This window comes from Neolamprologus multifasciatus, chromosome 4 (assembly GCF_963576455.1).
Source record: "Neolamprologus multifasciatus chromosome 4, fNeoMul1.2, whole genome shotgun sequence".
NCBI lineage: Eukaryota > Metazoa > Chordata > Actinopteri > Cichliformes > Cichlidae > Neolamprologus > Neolamprologus multifasciatus.
The window spans coordinates 12,289,810-12,311,548 of record NC_140442.1 but is presented as its reverse complement, the minus strand read 5'-3'; the positions used below and the strand labels follow the sequence as shown (position 1 = coordinate 12,311,548).

General features: G+C 40.6%; 1 protein-coding gene across 3 annotated transcripts; it reads left to right on the top strand.

Moving 5' to 3' along the window:
• Nucleotides 1-143: 143 nt before the first annotated feature.
• Nucleotides 144-21,688, top strand: prkacaa (protein kinase, cAMP-dependent, catalytic, alpha, genome duplicate a). 3 transcript variants are annotated; one of them, XM_085155813.1, is made up of 10 exons: nt 144-898; nt 11,983-12,044; nt 13,114-13,242; nt 14,827-14,925; nt 15,035-15,117; nt 15,201-15,327; nt 15,444-15,539; nt 15,703-15,825; nt 17,188-17,352; nt 18,562-21,688. In XM_085155813.1, exons 1-10 carry the CDS (start codon nt 853-855, stop codon nt 18,685-18,687), a joined length of 1,056 nt encoding a protein of 351 aa, XP_085011939.1. In that variant the 5' UTR covers nt 144-852; the 3' UTR covers nt 18,688-21,688. The 3 variants fall into 3 exon arrangements, with proteins under 3 accessions (XP_085011939.1, XP_085011940.1, XP_085011938.1); XM_085155814.1 differs by lacking the exon at nt 144-898 and adding an exon at nt 905-3,256; XM_085155812.1 differs by lacking the exon at nt 144-898 and adding an exon at nt 7,854-8,668.
• The last annotated feature ends 51 nt before the right edge of the window (nt 21,689-21,739 follow it).

Below are 21,739 nucleotides of genomic sequence, written 5' to 3'. Positions count from 1 at the left end.
GCAATGATTCAATGTGTAGATGCTGATCCAATGAGCGCTCGAATAGCTAAGCCTCGCACGTAATTGTCTGTGCGCGGGGCCACTCAGAGGCAGGCGAAGGCGGGCCTGGGTGGATGGATGACTGGAGTTTCCCTTGCGGTCTGAAGATTAATGGAAGGGGTCTGTTGATCTGAGGAATCGACTATCAGGTGGTCGGTCCCAGGAAACCATTGCACTTGACGGCTTCTTTGGAAACGAATGAGGAGAAATCAAGTGGGATAAGCGGCATTATTAAAAAAAACCCGACTATACTGGACATTTTTTTTTTAAAAAAAGGTCTCAAGTGAGAAGGCCTGCATACACTGAGAGAGTACCTGGTTAGTTAAGGCCAGACTGCGAGGAACGCTCAGAAGCTAACTTTAGCTTGCTAGTTAGACAGACGGAAGTGGCTTTCGACGATCTGTGCCCGGACTTGAGTTTTTTTTTTTTTTTTTTTTGGTACAAAACCAAGCCGTCTGTGGAAATAAATAACAACTAATTGGCAAGTTGATTTGTCCGTGCTTGCTGGAGAAATCGACGAGCTAACGCTACCAAGCTGACATCCGCTGGCTATCTCTGCGAGCTAGCGCGCTAAGCTGAGCTAACTTAAAGCGGCTAACGCTTGGGGCAGTCTTCTGAGTTTCCCTGAAGTCACAACGGAAGAGTGCTGCTTTGATCTACATTTACATTTAGTCAATAATGATAGCTGTCAGCTAGTAGCTAGCTGTCAGTTTCATTGAGTCCAGTGACTTGCGTTAACGGTGTAACAATACTCAGTGACTCGCAAAGGAAAACTGATTCCGAGCCAAGGGACTCCACCATCAGCCTGCCATCATGGGCAACACGCCCACAGCAAAGAAGGGCAATGAGATGGAGAGCGGTGAGTTGTACCCTTTACCTCTAAGTTGAAGCAGCTAGCCCGATCATGCCGTCTGCCCCTTAGATCGTTTTGCTATAGTCATTTCCTGTTTCCCATAATGATAGGGACATATGGAGTATACAACCTAGCATCTGTACAGTGCATCCATAATGAGACCACATTAAAATGCTGCAACGGATTTTCTCTAATATGAAGAAGTGTTTGTCAACCTAGACCCACGAAGGACACCCACCCGTGGTCATTCACCTCATACACTGTCATACACTTTCAGCCAAAGTTGTTTTACTGTGAGGCCACGGTCATCTCATCGGAACAGCAGGGGATGTTATTCGTTTTCTCTGCTCATCCTGTGGGAAAGCTCGTGACTGCGAGCCCGAGGTTATATTCAGAGTTACCAGTGAGGATGACAACAATTGGCCTCATACAACAGTCATAGGTTTCCTTGCGGTTTGTGTTTTTTAGGTCTTCACATCAGGTCATGAAAGCCGACAATAACACCGCAAACACAAAGCCCACTGTGCAGCTGCTTTCTTGTGCACTTCTTAGAATCGCTTCAGAAAAATCAAACCTTCTCCGTTTTTGAAGCCAGAGGAGAGATGCACATACTACTTTGGATGTTTACATTAACCTCCTAGGACCTGTCGTCCACATATGTGGACATCACATTTTGGGTTATTTAGACCAAAATAATCAATTTTGCTCTACATGGGCCTGATATCCACTTACGAGTACATTATACTGCTACTGTTCTATCAACATTTTAAATGAATATCCTCATATATGGCTCTTATTTTTCTTAAAAACAAAAATAAGGTTAAAAAAAATCTGGTAATTCTTTGTTTTTACATACATCGGGCCCCAATATACCCAAATATCAAAGAGAAATTAAAAATGCATGCCGTGGAAGAGTTCAGGTCTTAGGAGGTTATGTTTACATTAGGATGTTTACACTAAGTGATGAGTGAGATCTTAATGCAGTGACTCTCATAGAGCAAAAATAACTGTTATCAGTGGAGGGAGGAAAATAATGCCACCAGGACAGGGTCATATGATGCATGAGGGCAATTTGTCTGCAGGCACAAAGTTGGGAGTTGAGGAGTCTCTTGAACAACATGTGATGAGCGGCATTTAGAACAAGGGCACTTGTATGCGTCACAGAGTCTGTGTAATGTGGAGAAAGAGGTGATCTTGGACCATCTTACTTGTTTGTTTTTGTCTAGTATATGTTTGTTGTTGCTGTTGTTGTTGTTTTTATAAAAAAGTTCTTCAACAAAAGTAGAATAAAAACCCCAAAGAAATGTTAATCATATACAATAATAAGTATTTTTAAAAACGACTTATTTTCTTATGAAAATAACTTTGAAGTTCCTTTTTAACAGTCTGGATCACAGAGTTGCAGAAAAGTTTTGAGAGGACACTGTTTTATGTTTCCATAACACCATAAATGACGCTCAAGTGTGCAAAGTCTGAACGGGTACCTGTTAAATGAATGTCAGCTTCTTGCTGCTGGTAGAGAGTAAGTGTGAAGAATGGCCTCTAGGCTCTCTACTGTACTGTTACCCATGTAAGAAGGCCAAGGCTTTCAAGAGCCCTGGCTCAAAGATTTTAATTTTTTTTTTCCCCTCAGGGTTGTAGACGTAAAGGAAACTGACGGATTAGTAGGTTAAAAACATTGACAGAGGAGGCACTGCTGCCGGAAGGTCTTTTCATACTTCGTCATACTTCACATCTTTATCAGTCTGATCTACAGAGACAGGTGCAGGCAAGGGGTTGAAAGGCCACACCCAGAAGCATCATTCTCCACAGAGCAGCTAGAGATTAAGGGCAACATGTCAGCCGCCTTTGTTTCCTACGTAAAATGGAAGCACAGCGTTGAGAGCTGGTCCAGGTGTTTAACACGTGTCGCGTCCGAACTTTCCAGGCTGGGCAGGCAAGTGAGACACTGAACTGCTGTGCAGAGCTGACCCACAGGAAGAAGCAGGGCGGACAGACAAGTGAACAGCAGTAGGAAGTGAAGGAGCAAGGAAGTTCCAGCCCAGACTCTGCACAGTTGGTCATCGCCTCTTCTGCTCTATAGACTAAACAGCCATACAAGGAGAGCTTAAAGTTTGGGCCTTTAAGACGACGTTAGTTGAGCATTTTTGTGGAATTCCTCCTTGGTAAAATATCCGGATGTACAGCAGTTTTTAAAAGTCTACACAGGACATCAGCTGGCTTCCCTCCAGCATTGTATGATGTCTGTAATTCACAAGCTGGCAGGAAGGCTGTTTCATCGAGCTGGACCCTGTCTAGGGGACATAGGCAGTGGAGAAGGCAGACATGACCGACCACAGGAGGAGCTAGAGGCTTGCAACTGGAGTGAGTTTTTATTCTGGAGCTGGGCAGTAGCGTGGGTTAGGGGTGGAGCTGTAGCTCATGCTATGTCCCTTTAGCTTAGTCCTTCACAGGCAGAGGGGAAACGTCTGACAGATAACCAAGCTGTGTTTTCTCGATAATGTTGCACTAAATTAATCTCTTGAACTGGGGGATTGAGTGTCTAACGTTCATGTATAAAAATACATACGCAGAGCACCCTGATGTTTGTGTCTGCTCAGTTACCACTTGTTTTTTTTATAGTTACAGTGAAAAAGGGGGGCAGTTCTCTGTGCACTGTGCTGCACAGCAAAACACTCAGGCTAAAACTACACAACATAAACTGATTTTCTTTGACTTTCTTATGTTTTTGTCACTGTCCTCCTGACTCTAGTTTAAGACATTTTTCTGTACCTTCACACTTAAAGTGCTCTCATTGGGCTTTGCAAAACGTTCGCTTTGCGTTAGTGTGTTTTAAAGTTGTTGTTTTTTTTTGTGCATGAACAAAAAAACTCAGCCAAGTCTACTTATAAGGCAGTTATTCCCTCTCACTAGGAAAAACATGCTGCTTCTGAACTGGCCTAAAGCCTTATTGGCCAGTTCAGTCTTTTTTTTCCTTCTTTTTTTGTAACTTAATAACATCACCCTGCAACATATTTACATAATGGCTTTGTGAAAGTTACTTTACATGACATCCAGAGTGTCATAAGTGCATCAGCTTTGGAAGCTTTTTTCTTTTAAAACTATGTTGCATAGATAAGTTTTAAGGGATTTCATGCCCATTTTTAAAGCACATTCACTTTCAGCATCCATCTAAAAAAACAAACAAACCAAATATTCTTGATCTTAAATCTTATCCCAAGTGAATGTGTCCAAATTGTGTACACTTTGCTGTATAAAATCAAATGGATTTTGATTTGTACTATCGCTATTATTGAGTTTTATTTATTGAGTATTTATTGAGTACTTTACTCAACACAGATTGCCAAGAGTAAAATCATAATTGTTGCATTGTCTAAGAAACTGATTTATGATTTAACTTTATGCTTTGTAATTCGTTTACGATGGCAGTGTCCCAATAACAATAGGAAAAAAAATCTCTTAACGTCAGCCATGCAAAATGCTATCTTTGATGTGTCCGCAAGCCAGGGCTGTGTCAAAATCATAATACTGAGAACAAATCAGAAATTATGAAAATCTTTAACACAGATTGGAGACTTATGAATAAAGACTGGGTTTAATTGTTGTTTTCTTTGTACCTTTTATTCTACAGAGCAACCTAAACTAAGCTGGCATCCCCAGATAATACATGTGCGGAGAACTTAAAAGTGTCTTAGGGGCGTGTCCTCGACATTCAAGGCCAATGCCAACGCCCTATTTCGCAGGTTTAAAAATGTTCATCCTGTCTCTTTTTCCTCTTGCCCATGTTCTACGTCTTTGCCAAGTGTCATGATTCGTGCTTGCAGGCAAACGTAGCTCGGTGTTATCTCATTTTTGCTGGACCTGCTCACTAGTGAGAGGAGACTGGATTTTTAGTGGAGGGGGGAGGGGAAGGCGTTAAAGGAACACGAGCAGAATTAGAGGCAGGGTGAAAAGTTGAGTAGCGAGTAGTTTACTAGTCTCGTGAACAGGAGAAAAAAGCACGGACGCATGAAAACACAAGATAAACCGAGCACAGTCAAACGGTTGAGGTTAAACGTTGGTTAAACCTTTGCATATGTATTTCAAATCAACATTCGACAATCAAATCACGTTGTAAATGTTGCTGAAATGTGTGACACATTGTGTCATTGAGACACACGCACCGTCAGATTAGTTAGCAGTCCTTGCACTACCAGCCTTTTTTCCTTGCTGGCGTCAGCCAGTACACGACCATTAAGATCCAACATCAAAGTGTGGTACAACTGCACTGGTTCGGCAGCTGTCATCTGCTTACTTAACATCTCGCTTGTTTAAAACTTCCCATCACAGAGAAGGAGAGAGAAAGGGGGCCACAGCCGTCTGTCTGAGCTGCAGACCATGTTAGGGGTGGGTGGCATGGGAGCATCTTTTAACCATTAATGCTTTTCATTAATCCGATGATGTTTGACTGAGTAGTATTTCTGGTGGCGACTTGCAAGGGCTGCAGCATTTAAACATGAGGTATTGCTGCAACTTATAGTATAAGGGTCAAAAACTGCATGTATTTTTAAAGTATGTGAGCATTTTGTTGTAAGAAAAAAAATTGCTAATGGGTGATCAGTGGGTCCTGTAAATATGAGCAAAACCTTGGTCAGTTAAGCAGTTATGACACAGGATGTTTGTGTGCTTGTGTGTGTGTTTTGAACATGACAATATAATGAGGTAGCACTCAATACAAGTACAACTCCGTCTATAAATATCTGTGGGGTTCATGACCTGCCCCTGCTCTGCATGCAGCTGATTTGTGTAATGGTTAAAGTTTTTTGGGGGGTTTTTGTGTGTGTGTCTTAAGCCTGCACTGCTTATCAGTTGACCTCAGTGTTGAAAGCCAATCAGACATCTCAGGCAAGCTTAGAGAACTAAACTGACAACATGGCAAACAGACACTCGCTGCTAAATAACCCTGAGATCCAGCAGCATGCATGCATCACAAAATCTCCTATACCTGTTCTCAAAATGTGGGTTATTTTCACTTGCTTAATTTTGTCTGCCATGGATGATTGAAATATGCAGCAGTTCTCAAGCTGAAGTTACACAATGAAGCTGATGGTTATAGACATTTTACCTGCATGTGACATTCATTGGAGTGGAAATGAATAGTACTTGAAAATACCTGGGTGGCATAACTATATAGACTTAATGGCCAATTTATTGGGCATACTTGTTAAAGTGCTTTTTGAGGCAAATATGTAATCAACTGATCAGATGGTAATTAATTAATACATTTATTAGGTGTTTAAACATGCCCATTACCACCTCCTGCAAATTCATTAACAGAGCCTAAGACTGAGGTCAGGAGGATCTGCTAGAGCTGAAAGGTGATTTTAAGTGACTTTCACATTGGCAAGGTGGTTGATGTTGGTGTATTTCAGAAATTGCTGATATACTGGGATTTCCTTCACAGGCATCTTTGGAGTTTACAGACAGTGGTATGAAAAATTGAGAAAATATTGAGTGAGTGGCAGTTCTCTGCGTGAAAATGCCTTACTGAGAGGCTAGAGGTCAGAGGAGACCAGCATTTTGAGCTGATGGGAAGATGACACTAACTCAAATAGCCAATTTGTTGCAACCAATGTAAGCAGAAGAGCTTCTCTAAACACACTTAACCTTGAAGCAGAAGACCACAGTCAGGTGACAGTTCAGAGCGCAAAGGACTCCAGTCCTTTTAGTCCTTTACACTAACTACTTCCTATAAGGCCTGTAAAAATATATGAAACGCGTATATAAATAACATCACATGTTAAACAAAGAATTTACTCTTGTACTGACTTTATTAGAGTCTTAAATTCTTCCTTTTATGCTTTTTTTTAAATGCTCTTTTGCTTTTTTGTTTTTAACAAAGTAAGCAGCTACATGAGCTAGCTTTAAAACCAACTCCTCTCTGACTGACTTTTCCAGATTTTGTGGCACACATTCTGTAGCCAGGAAAAAGAAAGTACTTATTAGCCTCGGGTAACGCATTGCTTTTGCCTCACCTAGTTTCCTGTCTATATGTGTGTAGGAGCTGCCTGAGCTCCACCCATGGTTAATCTCTGAGCACAGAAGCAACATGACAAAATGTGAAGTAGTCTCCTTTTGCAAAACCCCAAAACCTCTAAACGGCGAGCACATCTCCTCTCCTCTCTGGGAGTATCGCTGCTGTATTTTCCTCAACTTTCATCTGTCTTTACTGTCCTCACTGCTGATAACAGATTGCTATGCTTCCTGGCTAGGTTGGCTTCTATTAGTTTTTGCATCTCATGATTAGAACTGTCAGAGTTAAGGGTGTACCTTTACTGCAGCTTCCCTCTCAGTACACTTCAGGGTGCTCTTTGTGTCCGTTAATGTTTTTTGTTTTGTTTTGTCTCTCTGATATTGCAGTATTTGGCAAAAATGTATATCATGCATGAAAATAAGATTGATCCCACACTACATGACTGGCTGTCAGCTCACTTGCTCCTGAATTGGTCAGTAAATTAACATGTCTGTTCTGTTTAAGATGGTAAAACACTCCTCATTCATGACTTTGTCAGTATTTGTCCCCTCCCTGTTTTCATTTCATGCATGGCTAAAAGCCGAGTTCTCACCTTTTACAAGCATTTGATCTCATTTCCATTTTACATACAGCTCTGTTTGCTCATTTACTGCTTTCTTATTCACCGCAAAGGCTTGTATGCTATCTGAACAAGGCCTGGTGTAGACTCACACCTGATTTTGGCGCGCTTTGCGGTTTAATGTCGGTCAACTCGCCCTAATATAACCCCTCTATTCCTGCGTCAGAGTGGGGCAGTGAGGCCCAGGGGAGAGATGTGGGATTGATTTTTGGAGGATCAATTCAACCCTGGCACTAAACAACAGACTCTGGTGTGTGTGTGTGTGTGTGTGTGTGTGTGTGTGTGTGTGTGTGCGTGTGCGTGCGTGTGTGTGTGTGTCGGAGGGGGGGGTTCACTGTGGTTTGTGCCTTCCTGTTTTGCTAGCGTCTCCTGAGAGTGGCACTTTTTATGTTTCTGAAAACACCCAGATCATCTCTGAAAGTTTTTCATCAGTGACATCTGATTGGTTGTGCTAATTGGGGAAAGTTTTAGCTGCTGCTAGATGTGTCTAGTTCATCTCAAGGGTACTTGCTTAGGCCTAGTTTTCCATAGGACTTCATCTCTGGGTTGGATAAATATACCAGCTAGTGTTTTATGCCCCCTCCCCCTGATGATTATGCCCCTGTTTAGATCAATATTGTGTGTGTGTGTGTGTGTGTGTGTGTGTGTGTGTGTGTGTGTGTGTGTGTGTGTGTTTGAGACATGAGAGGGAACAGCAGTGAGTACTTTGTGTACAGAATAAATATTGATACAAACCAAGCAAGGGACCAATTGATCTGCTCGAGTCTAACGGTAGCAGCACTGTTCTCCATACTATGAGTGCACACTGGAGGTGGATGCTACTTTTTGAACTTGGTCTCCAGCAGAGTGAAAGTCACAGGAAAGACTGAAGACTGCCGGCAGGGACTTTTGGCTGGGTTTTTGTGGATGTGTGGGCCTGCTGACTTGACCAGAGTGCTGTCAGAGGGGGAGGATAGGTCATGAGTCAGTGGCTGTGAGGAAGAGGCCAAGAAGTAGTATAGGGGAGACTTTGCAGGGCTAATGTGTGACAGGAAGAGCTCCAGAAGGCATGCAGGGAAGAGGGAGTCATCCTCACGCTCAAGTGAATCGGGGTCGCGCTCGGCAGATGCTGCAGCACCAGAGGTACCCATAGTCCTCCCAGATGGTAAGAAATTTGGAGCTACAGGAGAGTAAGAACATGGATTTTAAAAATATATATAAATGTATTTATTTATTTATTTTTTTGATCAGCTCCATCTCCATTGGTACTCCTTGATACCAGTCCTGTTGCTGTGTCCATATAGCTGCCAGCAACTTTTTTCCATGTCTTTCCTTTGCACAGTTCCAAGTTATTCCAGTAATAGCTTTTTCTGCTTGGAAGTGGAAGTTGTGCAACTTTCACAGGAAATGTTTTCTCCCTGGTGACCATTCTGCTTCCATTGCTCTCTGAGAGCCACAGTGCTCCTGACATGTTTATAGGAACTTTAGTCTTTGCCATTGTTGCTTGCTTTCTCCCATCCAATTGTTGGAGCTGCTGGTCTTTTGAGAATTTGCAGGAAATTATGTTTGCTAGATGAGGATTAAGCTTTTCTCTTGGTGTGTGTTTGTGTGTGTGTGAGAGAGAGAGAGATGCACAAATGCTTGCACGAGACATTTATGAGTAGGTAGCTGTTTGTTTTTCATAATTAATTTTCAGTTTTCTGATTCAGACATCACTCCAAAAGGACATTAGCCGTATCACAAAGCTGATGAATAAACGACCGAGCACTTTCATTATTGACAGTTGACTGGCTTAATTTAAACTGTGCCCCAGGCTGTTGTGTTCTATTGATCGCCAAAGCAAACAGAAATTCCACATGATCATTTAAGCCTTAACATTTTTTTAAGAGATTTGTACTTTTTTGTAGTTTTAGTATTGGTTTTAAGGTAACAGCTATCCATTAGCTTTAGCTTGAATTCAATTCTTTTAAAAAGATGTCAAAATTGTTAAGCTTATAAACTGATCGTTAAAAGTCGTTGAGTCGTTCTCCACACTTCATTTATGTTTTTGTAATAACAGCAACACAGAAAAGTGGACTCAATTTTACTAAAGCAGTTGTCGGCCTACAACTGTCACCATTCTGTTTCCAGTACTAACAGTATAAATAGCACACTTCAGCTCAGCAGCTGTGCCCGGTGCACTGACACTAAGGAAGAATGAGGAAGGGTTGGTTATCTACATGTTCCCACAGAGCACTGAGATTAACCCCATAAAGATAAGGGGTGAAAAAAAGAACTTCTTCATATGACTGTGTGTGTAAAGTTGTTACAGTCTGTACACAATGCCACTCAAATGTGTACCACTTAGGAATGTCTTTTTCTTCTTCTTCTTCTTTTTTTTAATTAAAGAAAAAGTCATCTCCATCTGTGTACCATTCAAGCTGAGTGCAAGTGTTATGACTGTCATTAGTTGGTTGGAGTCCTAAAATAGCCAAAAAATAAACATGCTTCTACCAAAACTTGTTAGTGTTCTTGTTCTGATAAAGGCAGGCTGTTAAATGCAGGATAAAGAAACCTTGAAGATTTCATATGAATGTGTGTACTACTCCCCGAGAACAGGACAGAATGACTTTCTTAACGGATAAATGCCAGGACTCAGTGCGCAGCTGAGTGTTTCTCTAGATGTACTTACCTTTCTCAGTTAAGTCCTAAATGAAAGCCCCTTTTCCATTAGTACCTACTCGGATTGACTCGCCACGATTCGACTCGGATCGACTGGTTTTCCATTACAATCCCACGACGTAACTAACATGCGACACGAACACTACAATAAAGGTGGGCGAATATAACAAGAATATACCTGCTGCTCAGTCTGTGGCTTGTCATCAGACTCGGGGATCGCTGTGTTTTTTTTTGTAGCCATTTCCCTCGTTGGCGGGTTTCAAAAATGGTGTTTTTGACTTTCGTAAACAAGATGCTCTCATGGGTGACACTAACGAGCTGCCAGTCAGCGGCATGAAATCTAACGTCACAGTTTAGTACCTCCTCGGGTTGCTTGGAACCCCACCTGAGAAGTCACTAAAAAAATACCCGGTACCAGGTACTATGACCTAATGGAAAACCCTGAAAACTGTTGCAGAATCGCTGAGTTGATCTGAGTGGCTTATCTCCTTCATTAAATACTACTATAAGACTGCACTGGGGTTTGGACGACATAGGTCCTCATACAAAAGCGTGTACTAAGTGTCTTGGAAATTATGTCCCACATGGAATAGCTTTAATTTATTACACAAAGAAATAGACTGTGAGGATTTCAATGTCATTTTGACAAACTCAAACTCGCAGAGGCTGATTTTGGCTTTGCTGACTAGATCCTGACTGATTTATCAGTGTTCAGTATTGGCAATTTATTAGTTTCTGCATTTCTAATGGAAGATAAATGAACATTTGAAAAATAATAAAAGCAACTGAGAAAGGCCTTTTACCATTTTATGTGAATTGATGTGGCATAGTTTATCTGTCATAGAGCAGCTCTTTGGTTGCCAGCACATATTTGGAACACCACAAATAACAATGAGGCGATTGGAACAGAATGTAAACTGATACATACATAACTACACATAACAAGTGTCAAAGAAAAAGTATTGGTCAATATAATCCATATACTGGATTTTTAAATCACTAAATATTGATAGCAATATCAGTCTTAAAAGTCCTGCATTGCTTGGGTTCAAACACTGACGTGATCTCCGTAACCTTTAACATGATAAACTTGTTTTATATAACAAAGACTCTTTGAAACATGACTCCCAATGGTAGTGTGCCAGAAAATGAGTCTCTTTACGCCTGTGTTGCCATTAGTCTTCCGTGAATCATCATTTTCAAGATTTCTCATCAGCTTCAGGTTTTATGAGATTTTTTTCACCAAGGACATTCAAAGTGACCCCAGACTTTTGAGCAGTATTTTCAAATTGAATTTGTAAATATATGCAGATTTATATCATTTTACTTATTCCATTATTCTTCAGTGTGCAGTCAAAGACGTTTGAGGCTTCAAAAGACGAGTTTGTTTAGTCTAAGCCTGAAGTGATACCTCAAAGTTGTTCTTCGATGGCAGAAATGTTGATTTAATGAAACCAACCTGGAATTCTTTGAAATTGATCACTTAGTTGTAAGAACAAAAAAGAGCAGACTAGAATGAATAGAAGTTTGTTTAGACTCCAGTTTATTTAAAGCTTTACTATTTCAATTTTAAGTATTGCTGTGTTGTATTATTTTCTCTATTCTGTGAACAAGGTCATCTATAGCATTTTTTTTTTTTTTTTTTTTTAAATTTACAAATTTGGCAACTTTAACTATGTGCTACGTATTAGCTTGTTCTCTTTCATTGTTGCTTTCTGGCAGCAGCTGATAAATGTTGGCCCAGGTAGTAAAGACCAGATAAATCCAGACATCCATGGGTGAAAACTCTCTGAATGGGAATTTTGTTTCTCTTTGCAGTGAAGGAGTTTCTTGCCAAAGCCAAAGAAGATTTTCTGAAAAAATGGGAGAATCCAGCACAGGTGAGATGAGACATAATTTAGTTTCTCCTCATTACTGTGTCACTCTGTTATTTGTAGCATGCTTTAGTTTTAGTTGTGTTGAGGCACTGTATTATCAGTGTATTTCACAATGAATCGTGACTTGATTAATGTTTCTTACGCTCATTTACTCAGATAGCCAGTGTCATGGAAATAGGCCTGCCCCTAAACTAATGAAAGCCCATTCATTTCTTAAGGGCAGTTCGCCCTCTGCTGGGCATGTGTGTAATAATACAGTTGACAGCCACTTTCAGTCGCAGAATATATAACCCTGCTGGATTCATCAGGCTGTTAAGGGGACAGCATTCTGTCATCCAGACGTGGATCGCTTATGCAGATGTTCCTCGGGGCTACTTTCAGACACGAAAACGGTGTCTGAGAGTGCTACAGGCCATCTGCAGTTTTTCACCTTAAGACTAGTTGCATAACTTGATGTGGAACCTACTCTTGTGAACTGCGACCACACTTTTGAATATCCATTTTTGCCATTGTTAAGAAGAAGCATGATCTCTGTGTCGCGCAGGGTGCTACAGCGAACGACCCACCCCACCCCTGACTCAGAGAGAGAAAGAGAGAGGGACCAGCATAGATAAATCATAGACGATTTTCTCAAACTTAATATAATTAGAAGAGATTTGGTGAAATTAAGTTTTAAATGTGAACATGTAATTGCTTTTTAAGGCATTCTGTAGCGCACCGAGCTGCTTAGAAAGAGGCACGCAAGTGCAACTGCACGCGTTTGCCCCTTAATGTAACTGCATGCATTCAGACTTGTGTTGAATGAGATGTGCTCAGATTACTCTTGCACCTTTTATGGAAAATTAACAAGGTCACTTAATCAGCAGCGAAGCCACGACGTGTTTAGATGCTGTCAGATAAGTTCACCATGAGTGTGCCTCAAACAAAGACGATATGTCCGATTCATAGTAACATATCTTGTTACTGATATGGGATGGCCTTTTAGTTCAGGTTTAGCAAAAAACTATGTGGGGCTTGTAAGGACAAACAGATTGTGATCGTTCTCTAACTGGCATGGTCTTCTGTCTCCCAGCAAACTGCGGCGTTGGATCACTTCGAGCGTTTGAAGACTTTAGGCACGGGCTCGTTTGGTCGAGTCATGTTGGTGAAACACAAAGAGTCTGGTCAGCATTACGCCATGAAAATACTTGACAAACAGAAGGTACAGTATTTTTTGAAGAACCTAATTCAAGAGCATATTGGAGAGTAAATAAATATGACTCAATTGGGTGCTCTGGCTTATATCGTAGCATCCCTTGTACAAAAACATTTATACCAAGATTGTATGAACCATTTGTTCTCATATGTTCTTACAAATACTGGCTTTGGAATTTCCAGAAGGTCACGTTGAAGTTTAGACGTTTTAAAGTGTCAAAAGTAGGGATGGGTATTGATAAGATTTTCACGATTCCGATTCCATTTTCGATTCTGTTTAACGATTCGATTCTTTATCGATTCTCTTATCGATTCTTTTTAAAAAAGGAGAACACTAAGGTCTAATAGCTTAGAACTTTGTTTTATATCTTCTCTTTGAACAAGATAGAAATTTCGGAGTAACATGGCCTTACAAACCCAACAGTGAGATCTTAAGAGATCCACAGCCTACGGCTCTTCAATGGGGTGTCACAGGGTCCCCAGGAAAAAAAATTGTAAATGTAAAATAATAAAATAAATATTCTTCTGTAGCAATAACAAAGTATAACATCAATTATTCTGTAGCAATTACACAAGAATATCCAGTAATGTCCCTGCCTACAATTAAACACATTCACTTACCGAAAATCATCTGCTGTGGCAAATGGGTGCAAACCTTTGACCACAAACTTAGTCACTGCTCGGTGACATTCGTCTATCCTGGCCTGAAAGGAGACGCTAACGGTAGACTGCAGTGAGAACTGCCAGCATCTGAGCCAGACTCTGTCTGTCTCTCTCATCATGGTCATCTAAATGCACAGTAATGGCAGGTTTTGTAATAAGGCAGATCGCGCTAACATAATATGCACTGTTAGTTGATTATTTACCTGCCGCATTAACGGGAGAGGACGTGCAAACGTTACCGCTGCTGCTGGGTTGAGATTCACGAGTCCGGAGCGGAATTAAAAACACGACATTCATTTAAGGTCATCGTGTGTTTTGTGAGCAAATGCTTTTGTATATTTGTAGTGTTTCCTCCCTTAAATGAAATATCTACTTTGCAAGTATTGCAAGTTGCCCTGTTGTCATCCATTCTCGTAAAGCAAAACCAAACTTTTGAGCGTTTGAGCCGCTTAGGCTGCGTGTTTCCTGCCAGGTAAATGACGCTCCGCAACGTGGTGACGTCATTCGGGGCGACTGGAATCGATAAGGGAATCGTTTGCAAAAATGGCAAACAATTCCAAGGAATTGAAACACTGGGAACCGGTTCTCAACAAGAACCGGTTTTCGATACCCATCCCTAGTCAAAAGACACTTTCTAGCTTTACATGTCAAAGTTTCGGGAAATTCACGCCATAACTACATCATAACTGCAAAACCCCCTGAAACCATGTGGGTTACCTGACAAGCACGTCATAGAAATGGAACTACGCGATGGGTCGACACTGCTCACAGCTATTCTGATTGTGCATTTTTGGTTATTTTTACACAGCGTTATTTGAATTTATCGAAATCTGTCCTGAGATGTAATCATTGTTTTGGGAGGTTTTTTTGTTTATTTGTTTTTCTTTTTGACAGCCTTCTTACCTTTCTATGTCCTGATCCCTCACAGGTAGTGAAGCTGAAGCAGATAGAGCACACACTGAATGAGAAGCGTATCCTCCAAGCCGTCAGCTTTCCATTTCTGGTGCGACTGGAGCACTCTTTTAAGGTACGCATTTGTGTCCTTCCACTTTTGTTGTTTTTCTGTAGTAATTTGGCCGGCTTGTTTATGTGTGCATGCTTTACGTGTCAGTAAGTCTTTCCTCATCTCACTACAGGACAACAGCAATCTGTATATGATAATGGAGTACGTGCCTGGGGGTGAAATGTTCTCACACTTAAGGAGGATTGGTAGATTCAGGTGAGTTGTGTTAACTCTGATGAAAGGCCTCCATGTGCTGTTCCCAGACTTTAAGTATTGAGCCTCGTATGTTGTTTTTGCAGTGAACCACACGCCCGCTTCTACGCAGCGCAGATTGTACTGACCTTCGAATACCTTCACTCGCTGGATCTCATCTACCGAGATCTGAAGCCAGAGAACCTGCTCATTGACCAGCAAGGTTACATACAGGTATGGGTTACATGTTTGTATTCAATCATCATCAACAACATTTGCTGCTTAGTGTCTCTAAAAGTGCTCTCCCCGTATGCGACTAGCGGCTAAGGGCTGTTTATTCTGTTTCTTAGGTAACAGATTTTGGGTTTGCAAAAAGGGTGAAAGGCCGAACTTGGACGCTTTGCGGGACTCCCGAGTACCTGGCGCCAGAAATCATCCTCAGTAAAGTAAGTGTTAAGCAGATTAACAGGGGAAATTTAGGAAGCAATTGCTTCATCAGCTTTTAGACTGTGAAACAGCTTTCTTTTTGCTGTTTCCTGTGAACATTGTAGTGTGAAGTTTTTGTTAGCGGACATGTTTGATGCCCTTTGTTTCTCGTGTATTCTTCAGGGTTACAACAAAGCTGTGGACTGGTGGGCTTTAGGAGTACTGATATACGAGATGGCTGCTGGTTACCCACCCTTCTTTGCAGACCAGCCTATTCAGATTTATGAAAAGATTGTATCAGGAAAGGTGAGTTTGACTACCTGGAAAAATTTGTGTAGGCATTTAGAATTGTGCACTTATCCCCAAATAAGGACTCATTATTACCACCTACTACTGCTTCAAATACACACTGTTACATTTGAACTTTTAGCCTTTATGATTTCAAAAGTGTATAAAATAACGCATTTAGCTTTTCAATTATTATTTCTGAGAAATACTGTCTATGAATCAAGAGAAAAAGTTAATGTCGACTCTATTAGCTGCCGCAAAACTCATAAAATCAAATACAGACAGGACAGCGCAAAGCACGAGCTGCAGTAGAAAGAAGTCGTGCGTGACGTGATTCCTCTGTAAAAACTGTTTAATATAATGTGTAGTTTATAGCTCCCAAATGTCATCTCTGACTTTCACGTATGGTCTCAACAGTGGTGAGAAAAGCAAAAGAACAACTAGGTGGAAGCAACTCCTTAGACACAAATGTCTCATGCAGCAGAAGGTTCAAAGGAGAGTGGAAACAAATGGACACAACCACTCACAACCAGAGAACCATCAAATTTAATTAAGCTGTGTCTCTGTGCTCTTTATGTCTACACAGGAGTCTTTTAGGCACTGTATTGAGTCAAAGGTACATTAACACCGTAGGTGCATGTTTTAAGCACAGGAGAGTGGGGTGCTTTTCATTATGCTAGACACATCTTCTTATTTCCCTTACTGGTATTACTTTCTATCACCTTTGCTTCTCATAGCAAGAGAGAGAGAAAAATAAGGATACATCAGGTTTTCCTTGCATTTTTGCTCTTCCAGTAGGCTCCTCATTTCTTCAAGGTGCATTTATGATTGTTAGAAGATCTTCCATGATAGGGTGGGGGGGCATTTCTGGGTCACTGGAGGAGAGAGGATGCAATAATGCTTGTTAGCAAAATGAGAAGAATCAATATATGTATATACTTTGGGCCATACTAAAATGCAAGCTCTTATGCGTGTGTAGCAGGATTGATTAAAATATAAATGTATCTGCTTTGAGAAATGCACATGACATGGAAAATTGAAAACGGCCACTAGAGCGCCTTCTCTGTAGACATGTTGGTGGGCGTGATTTTCCACCTCAAGGTCTAGAGTCTCGCAGTGTATTTAAGTGATTATACGAGGAAGGAATGAATAGTTTATTCCAAACCAAATATAAAAACGATTTCAACCTTGCATGAGAATATAGAGCCATGAATGGTTATTACACTTCAGTTAAACTTTAACTGAATTAGCTTAATTTTCTAAAGTTGAACTCTTACGTCAGAAAAGTCACAATAAGACATTTTTCCCCCCAAAATGATCAGCCTCAGGCCTGAGAACACACTCCGAACAACACTCTGATTGCTTTTTCTTGGTTTGCAGGTTCGCTTTCCTTCCCACTTCAGCTCAGACCTGAAAGATCTGTTGAGAAATTTGCTGCAAGTGGACCTGACCAAGCGCTTTGGCAACCTCAGGAATGGAGTCAATGATATCAAGGGCCACAAGTGGTTTGCCACCACCGACTGGATTGCCATCTACCAGAGGAAGGTAAGAGGCCAGCTTTCATGCAATAGGAATGTGAACATAAATATAAACACAGTCTGGGGTTTGAAAAAAACGAGTCGGGGTAAAAGTCCCTCAGACCAGCTGTTTTTCTAATGACCAATAGGTGGTGATTGTATTTAAATCTGTTGGAAAATGACCCTGTAGCTCATTTTATTTTGACAGATGATTGAGAATTTATGGTCTCAATCACTAGTTTCATGTCTTATAGAACATGGCAATCACATGGTTGATCATTCTGTACATTATTAGGACTTTTACAGTAATATAAAAAAAGCAGGGGCTGCTTTAGAGCAATGCTACCTCTTGACATGGCAACGTAAAAAAAAAAATACTCCAAACAATGGTTGTCACTATGGTAGCTACACCCATCTTTTATATACAGTTAATGTTTATAAGTGTTTCTTCGTATTTACAATTGAAGGAATGGAGAAAATTCCTTATTACATTCTTTCCTTAAAAACGAAACTGCTTTTAATGAGATTTTGGTCAGCTTAGGTGTGTTTTGTGACTGCGGATAACTTCACTGTGTTCTGCCTGTATACAGAGGGTATTTCATTGGAGGTTAATGGGGAAAAATATGCAAAGGTTTTAGTACTTTCTCCTTTCCTTCATGCAAAAATTGGATTCTGCAGAAAACAAAAGCACTGCGCCTAATTTGAAAACCCATGTTCAGCCTTTGTCAGTATAATATGAATACAAATACAAGTTTGAGCTCCTGAGTTGTAGCTTTTAATTCCTAATTAACAGTTATAGTTGTCAAAGGATTTTACAAAGTTTGAATAGCTCTGCATAAAACGTATGTTAAGGGCAGCTGCCTTTATAGGTAGACCTGACACCTGTCCCCCCCACCACCTCACCTCTCTATGTGTTTTTCAGTTTGATTACATTTAAAGCTAATGTGGATCCCCTGCAAAAAGACAAATAACTGATTAATGTTAATTGAATGAATAATTGTGCTGAATAACCAGAATTATGGCTTCTTCTTTTTTTTTGCCTTAATCAAGCAGCCTAAGTTCAAATATGGGCATCTGGGAAAGTACATGATTACACTGATGGTCCTGCAGGGTGTTCACAGATTGATTATCAGACAAACGTCACAAATATCAATGTAGGAGTGTTTCATTGAATACTGCATTTGAAGTTACACTTTAACCGCTTTGTCTGTGCGTCTGTCTCCCATCTGCGTTCCAGGTGGAAGCTCCCTTTATTCCTAAGTGCAAAGGCCCTGGTGATACAAGCAACTTTGATGACTACGATGAAGAAGAAATCAGAGTCTCCTTCACAGAGAAGTGTGCAAAGGAGTTTGCTGAGTTCTAGATACCAACCACGGTAGTGATATTATGAGAGAGAGGCAGGGATTTAGAAAGTTAAAGGGGGTCTGAGGACAGAAAGCACTAAAGTGGACTGATAACTTGCTTATATGTGATGAGGAAAACGATGTAAAATCCACCCCCCAAATGGAAAGACGGAGGCAAAGTGATAAAAGATCCAACAGAACCAGCAGTGTTGCCTTTTTGATTGTTTCTCAACTGTTACCTTTACACTTTATTTATCCCTCTTGTGTTTTGTGCCAGGGGCTTGACAAGAACAGGCATAGGTTGTGGCTGTTCAGCTAGATTTGTTTCTTTCTGATGGTGTAAATGACATGTTTTCAGTCTCTGCAGGTTGAGGCATTGATTTTTCTGTTAAGGTACTGAATCTGCTTAAGCTCCTTTTTTTTTTTTTTTTCCTTCCCCCCTCCCCCTGAGCGGGCCCTCTCTTCAAGCTTCTCTAAGAGTGATCGTTGTATCTTGTCTCCTCCCCACTCCCAGTCTCCTCTCCACCTCTCCATCCCGAATCTGTCCAAGCAATACCAAGTCCAACAGCAGTGCCTATCATAATGCCAACTGGTTGGAAAACTGTGTCGAAAGCGTTGGTGCAGAGCTTTGGCTACGGTGGCGGTGGCCCTCGTGCCCGTTTTGGTTGAAAGCTTGAAAAACTCTCTGCACCTGCCTTTGTCTGCTCAATGTGGCATGATTATTGGGTAGATGATGCACTCTGCTGCTTGCCGCTGAAGCAGCGGCGACCTCTTTGATCAGAGTGAAAATGATTTATCACAGTAAACTTCACTGTGGTCCTGCTCGTTTAGGGATCCGCGGGAAGTAAACATGAGGTCTGCAACTAAGTCTGTCTTTCTCTTAGCTGAATTTATTAGAGCATTTTAAAGGAAAAAAAAAAATCCTATCAGTGATCATTTTGTCCTTTTTATGTCAATCTCTGTGCTTGTGTGTTATTTAGTGCTCACGGGTGGGTTTAAAAAGCTGTGATTTAGCAGCAGCTAACATTGTGGTCACACTCCTGACTATTGTTTATTTAATTCATAGTACATTTATACATGTATATTGATATATATAAATATAAGATAGAGAACATGAAATATCCATCTTTTTTCAACATATGTCTATGTCTCATAGCTGTGAAACTGACTTTAAGATTTTATAAATAAACAGATATTATATAAATTCTGCCAAATTTGCAAACTGAGAAAAATGCAGTTTCCTATATGTGACTCTGATGGTGGATTTTAATACGCAAAACAGTAGCAAAAGGTTTCAACAACATGTGCATGTTATTTTTGTACAATATCACTTTTAAAGAATGACAGCAGAGCTTTGTGCTTTACTCGTGCCGAGGTACCTGAGATCACGAATAATGTTTAACATGAAAAAGGACAGTCGGCGCTCTATTGGAAGATAGATTGGGAACAAGACCCAGTTAAATGTGTCAAAGTTCTTCTGGGTTTGGGTCATTATTCAGTTGTAGGGCAGCAGATTGCAGATAATTGTCACCGGGGTTGTGCTTCTCCTCTTCCCTGACCTTTTTGCCCCACCCCTCCCCTTTTTGTAATTCTCCCTACATGCAACACCTTCATAGATTTACAGTCCAACCAATTTTCTTTTTCTTTTTTGAACTGTTGGGTTTGAGAGTGTTTTGTTTCTTTTATTTTTCCAGCTTTCTCTGTAACAAATTAAAACCAAGGAAGCAAACCTAAAGCTTTTTTTTTTTGCCAAGTTTCTTTACATGGATGCAAGACAATCGCAGACCAAATCTTATTGCTGGTTTGTTGAGTGAACACAATGTTTTGGTTCATTGAAGGACTTAACGCTGTCGCCCACCTGCCATCCATACATAGGCCTTAGGTGCTAGACCTTGTCCATCTCACTGAAAGCTTTCTGTGAACTGTTTGATGTGCATCGAGCTCTTTGTCATACAGTCGTGTAATGTGACATGTTTAGAATGTTTTGGGCGGGGGTTTGGCTCCAGTTATTTTCAGTAGGCTTGAGTGATCATGTTTGGCAGTGTCTTAATACGATTGAGATCAATCGCAGGATGCTTTTTTTTTCTTTCTTTTTTTTTTTTTTTTTGGAGAATGTCTTGAAATGGAGAAGTTTCAGTGCTGTTTGGAAACCTGATGTGTGTGGGGTTTTTCTTTTTCTTTTTTTTAAATACATTTCGTTGGCAGGTTTGGTTTTTCTTGCACGTGGTAAAGCAGCCCAATGAGAAGACTTCCCTCTGGGCCTTAGACATGTTTGAAAAAGCACCGTTTCCACAGCTAACGGTCTGGTTGCTGGTTAACCTTTTTTCGGGGGATTTGTTTGAGCATCACACTAAACAGTAAAGTTGCTCACTAACCAAGCTGTCCAGCCTTTTGAACACAGTGAAGCACAGGCCACACAGTTCATTTGTGCTAAATATTTGAGTCCTTTAATACACACTGTAATGTTTTGAAGAGGGCACATGTAATGCCTTTCTACCCAGCGATGACTAAACCGTCGACTGGTAGAAGGCAACGCCACTTGATCCACTTCAGACACCGAAGCATCACACTTTGTTTTTCCTTTACAATACAAGACGTATTGTCACTTTTCTATCAGCTATCAACTGCTCTGTGCTACTTAAGGTTTTTTTTTTTTCTCCCGTCTGCCTTCTCTTTTCATCAAGTTTCCACACACACTTCTTTCAAACATAACACTTTTTACATCTGAGATGTTTTGCGTTCATATTTTCTAATTGTATTTTCAGAAAAAGAGAGGAAAAAAAGCAAAAACAACATTAATCTTTCTCCTCATGACCTGGGTACAGTGATTGTGTAGTCTATTGTACCTTTTGGGAAACAATACTGTATATCCTTGCCTTCGACAGTCTTAACTATCTTACCCTCTTCTGGAGAACTTGACAGATACCCTTAGAACACAATGAGTATGTTAAAAATATATATACATAAAGTAATATTTTGCAAAATGTATCATTCCAATAAAGTTTTACTTGTTAAGACTAATATGTCTGGGTTATATGTAAACTTTCTCTTCACTTCGCAGAAAGCAGTTGT